The 5,146-nt window shown below is 41.3% G+C and overlaps 1 protein-coding gene across 3 annotated transcripts in view; it reads left to right on the top strand.

The window, feature by feature from the left end:
* The window catches only part of LOC101849487, a 48,752-nt gene that overhangs the window by 42,653 nt on the left and 953 nt on the right, over positions 1–5,146 (top strand). For all 3 annotated transcript variants that reach the window (XM_013087193.2, XM_035972005.1, XM_005106796.3), the window contains 2 exons: positions 354–473; positions 3,507–3,596. In XM_013087193.2, the coding sequence (XP_012942647.1) occupies positions 354–473; positions 3,507–3,596 (210 nt within the window). The remainder of the gene's footprint in view (positions 1–353; positions 474–3,506; positions 3,597–5,146) is intronic.

Below are 5,146 nucleotides of genomic sequence, written 5' to 3'. Positions count from 1 at the left end.
CCCCCCCCAAGTTTTCCCCAGCTCTAAATGACCATCAATGTGTCGATGTGCTTCTCTTTACTCAAACGAACAAACCCGTGCAGGTCCTAGGCCTTATTTTTTAAATTTTCCCTCTGTTATTTCTGTCTGTCTGTCTGTCTTACTTTTTCCCAGCACTAAATGTCCATTATTGTGTCTGTGTGCTTACTCAAACAAAACAAACAAACCACTCGCTAAACGACCAAGAAAAATTTATCACATACCTTGAGAGATAGATAAAGACTGTCATTGCTATTGTCTTGTGCCCAAAGAATGTATCTGGCTAAAGGTTATTATAGGTTATATTACTGTTCTTATCTTATCTTATCTTATAGGTTACCCATTTGCTGAAGACATGGAGTCAATGGCTGGCATAGACAAGGTGAGCGCTAGCAAAATGGAGTTGGAGAGAGAACTCATTCTGTCCAATATGCCGGGCCTGAGAGAAAAACTCGGTGAGAGACTGATTTATTTTTCGCTTTGTCATAGTCTGTTTTCTTCACCCTTATCCTTCACCCTTCATCTTTGACCCATCAACTTTCATCCTTAACCATTTACCATTCACCATTCATCCTTCACCCTTTACCCCCCACCTTTTCATCTTTCAATTTCCCCCTCTCACCGTTAACCTTTCACCCTTCACTCTTCACCCTCCACCTTTTACCCTTCACCCTTCACCCCTTCACCTATCCCGTAGCCTGGCTGACCACTGTGGCACCACGGCAGCCTTTGCATTCTTCTTCTTCCACCCCCCTGGGTTCTCAGCTTTCCCTAGTGTGATGGTCCAGTCACAGCCATTCTATCCTTTGATCCTGTCCTCCCGCCCACCGTTTTCACTGACTGCCTCCTTGTACTCTCCCCTAAAGAATAGCCTTTCCAGTTCATATGACGAACAATATGCAAGTGCCACTTCAGTTTATGTGTAAAATGAAGAAAAAAATGTTGGTTAAAGGGCACCACTGATAGGTCCTGCTTCTTTACTTTTCCTCTGTTATTTCTGTCTGGCTGTCTTAATTTTTAACAGCATTAAATGACCATTATTTTGTCCATGTTCTGCTCTCTACTCAAACAAACAAACAAACAAACAAACAAACAAACAAACAACAAACAAGCAGACGAGACGAATCTACAGAAGCAACAAAGGGAAAGGAAAGCAGCAGAAAACCTACCTGTTGTACCCCCCTCCTTCCGCCCGTAGATTTGTAGATTAATCGTAGGTCTCTATACCTTCTCTGGCAGCCTTTTCACTCAGGCTTATACAATGTTACTGACTGACTGCGTCAAATTATCGATTTTACAAATGTATTCACGCTACTTTGATCATGTCATGAGAGCAGAAGTCAAGAGTAAAGAGAACCACATCGACACAATAATGGGTCTTTTATTGTAGACAAAAAAAAAAAAAGAAAAAAAAAAGAAAAGAGAAACAAACTTGTAAAATTTTGTTCGCCAAAGTAAATATAGTGGCTGTTTGAAACCGATCAATATGGCTGATCACTCAGGCTTATACAATGTTACTGACTGACTGCGTCAAATTATCGATTTTTAAAATGTATTCACGCTACTTTGATCATGAGAGCAGCAGTCAAGAGTAAAGAGAACCACATCGACATAATAATGGGTCTTTTATTGTAGACAAAAAAAAAAAAAGAAAAAAAAAAGAAAAGAGAGACAAACTTGTACAATTTTGTTCGCCGAAGTAAATATGTGAGGCAGCGTGGTGGAATCAGGCTCTCGTCAAAATAATCAAAGTGAAGAAACTTGCATTTTTTCACAGGTTTGTGAATTTCTATCAAATTTTTGATTTTTGGCTCAACACCTTTCATGCCCATTAAAGAACTCATTTCTGAGTGGATTTTTCTGAAAAGCGTTGATTAAAGGCACAAAAATGTAAATTTTCAGTTACTACGGACTCCTAAGCTAAGGAAATAACTCATCTTTGGCGGCCATTTTCTCACTAATTTTACTTCTGACAACAGGTGACCCCCGCCTCCTTCTTTCGCAAATATCTCGACTAACAAGAGAAATGGATATTTTTTTCATCCAAATAAAGACAAGTGAAAAAGCTTTAAGATGATACCAATAACTCTACATGCCCAAAAAACTGACGAGAGCCTGATTCCACCACGCTGCCTCACATATAGTGGCAGTTTGAAACAGATCAAAATGGCTGATTTTTAAGAATTTGCAAAACAGATTTTTGCGTCTCACTCAATTTTAGTTTGAATGTAAAAAATGTAATATTTTTCGAACATGTTGATTGATAATTTCATTTTATATTCATAAATGTAACGTCGTCCGTGTTGAATTTTATTTCTGGGAAGTGAGGCAGCGTGGTGGAATCAGGCTCTCGTCAATGTTTGGGCATGTAGAGTTATTGGTATCATCTTAAAGCTTATTCACTTGTCTTTATTTGGATGGAAAAAATATCCATTTATCTTAAATAGAAGTCGAGATGTTTGCGAAAGAAGTACGTGGGGGTCAACTGTTTTCAGAAGTAAAATTTGTGAGAAAATGGCCGCCAAAGATGAGTTATTTCCTTAGCTTAAGAGTTCGTGGTAACCGAAAATTTACTTTTTTTTTGCCTTTAATCAACGTTTTTCTGAAAAATCCACACAGAAATGAGTTCTTTAATGGGTATGAAAGGTGTAGAGCCAAAAAACAAAAATTTGAGAAAAATTCACAAACCTGCGGAAAAAGGCTCGTTTCTTCACTTTGATTATTTTGACGAGAGCCTGATTCCACCGCGCTGCCTCACTATTGTTGTCGGTCCAAAGATGACTGAGTTATTGCCCTTTACATGGGTCCTTTTTTTTTTTACGACACTCAGTACAAACGGCCACTTTCCACTTTCCTCTTTAAAAAAAAAATTTTTTTTATCATTATGATCTACTGCCTAAGACGTCCACCCGTCCAAGGCAGCCACTTTTTTCTCTCCCCCCCACCCCGATGGGTGGCAGTCTTGGACATGGGGGGGGGGGGGGGGGGGGGGGGGGCTCTCGTAGCCTAGAGGTTCCAGTGTTCGCCTCTCGTTCAATAGGTCCCAGGTTCGAATCCGGATAGCGACGGAACATTTTCTTTTCTAAAATTTTCTCCTTCCCCATCATTTCCTGTTCTCTAACAATGTTCTGTCGACTGCTTTCGTCTCCTATTTCGGCCCCCCCCCCCTCACCTCCTTACCCCCCTCCTCTGGGTTCCTGACTATTTCTGCAGCCTTTCTACTGCTACTCCTTGGCTCGTTCTTGCTGCTGTCTTTCAGTTTCAGCCGCACCCCTGATCTACTCCTAGCCTTCTCGGATAAAATTGAAAAATCTCGGAGGTCCCGTGTGCAAGTTTCGCACGTTAAAGATAACTTGGGGGGTCCAAAATCGAAAAGAGTAGGTTTCGGCCGCCACCCGGACAAAATTCAAAATTCAAAATTTCCTACCCAAAAAAAGTCTTGTACATGATGACCGTTGACCCACTTTTGTGCTTGTCCACTTGCTCAGAGTCTGGGATCAACGTCATCGAAATTGGCAGCGGCCGCGGGAGTGCACTCTGTGACCTGGCGCAAAAGTTTCCCAACTCCAAGTTCACCGGTGAGATTTTTATTTTGTTTTCGTTTTGTTTTGTTTTTTTGATGAAGAGAAGCAAATCGACGAAATAATGTTCATAAAGTGCCCTGGAAAGAGTAAGACCGACGGACAGAAATGGCAATTGTCTTTGTGGGGGGATTTTTGTTTGACTGAAGAGGAACACATCAACTCAATAATGTTATTATATCAAATTCCAATCATATTGTATCATTTTATAGTAACATAATGAATTAATACTGAGAAAAAGTAAGACATACAAGCAGACAGAAACAACAGAGGGAAAATGAAGAAGTAGGACCTACCAGGAATGCGCCCTCCAACCATCCGAAAAAAATTGCAGAAAGGAACTAGAGAAGAACGTTTGCGTGTGTGAGCCCATATTGCTTTTTGAGCATAATTTTGTACTGCAATTATGCATGTGTTGCCCGCCATCGATACTATATAGATCATTTAGGAGGCGGGCTGTTTCAATCATGCTGTAAGGGCCAGTCTTGGCTGAGCGGGATACAGCATCCCAGCAGGCCTGCGTCTGTTCGGACACGTGTCCGTTTAACCTCTTCACTGCTGAGTAGAAGTATGTTCTGGCTTGTATTCTCCACTTATATTGTTTCATCTGGTTGACAAAAGAAGTTTTCGTTGGTAAAGTGACAGCTTGTTATTTTGCTTATTCTGAAACAATTCTCTGTGTTTAAACATTCCTTGAATTAACATTTCATCTTGTCGGTACAGATGTTGAGGGAAATTTTTCAGCAGTGAAGGGGTTAAGCTCCCGTGTATATTCGGACACGCGTGTCCTTCTACCCTAGCATGAATACGAGTACCGTACACATTGTGGGTCTTTTTCTTGTTGACAATGGCGTGCTTCTCTTTCTTTTTGGGCCAATGCATCTTTGCAGTTTGCATAAAATTGCATTCTATTTTTCTATTTACAGAATGATGAAAACCAATCGTGATCGTTTCATTTCTTGGCATAAATCGGCATGTAATACACGTTTGTTAAAGAGAATAAATTGTTCTTTGGGAGGATAGTGTCCGTGTCCGAATAGACGCTCTTCCCGGCAGACAGATGGAAGAACTTAATAGAAAGAACTTCTCCAAGTGGGAATCGAACCCACTTCTTCTGCGTTTGACAGCAAACGGCGAAATTATAACGCTACATATAAAAAGCACGCAATTATAGATGTTTTACGTCCTCATAGACACACTTTACATTATTTAGGAGGCCGGCTGCTTCGACCCAGCCTGTCAGGACCAACCTGGGCTTAGAAGGTTGCAACTTCCCAGCAAATAGACAGGGATACTTGAAAAACTCCACCTTCCCCCTCCCCTCCCAACACTCTCCCCTCCAGCCCCACACAGGGATCGAACTCATGACGTCTTATTCTGCTTAATTGAGAAAGCAGAGCACTTAACCACTACACCGCGCCCGCCTCTTAAATAACCTAATAGTGTTGATAGGGGCGTTAAACCCATACCATTTTCACCACTCCACCGCAGACATCAGACAAGGATACATCTATCGGTGCATGCGCCTTGCGTCTCTTTGCCCCCCC

The sequence above is a fragment of the Aplysia californica genome, unplaced genomic scaffold (assembly GCF_000002075.1).
Source record: "Aplysia californica isolate F4 #8 unplaced genomic scaffold, AplCal3.0 scaffold00556, whole genome shotgun sequence".
In the NCBI taxonomy this organism is placed as follows: domain Eukaryota; kingdom Metazoa; phylum Mollusca; class Gastropoda; order Aplysiida; family Aplysiidae; genus Aplysia; species Aplysia californica.
Note: the sequence above shows the minus strand (reverse complement) of the source record. Positions and strands in the feature narration are given on the sequence as shown.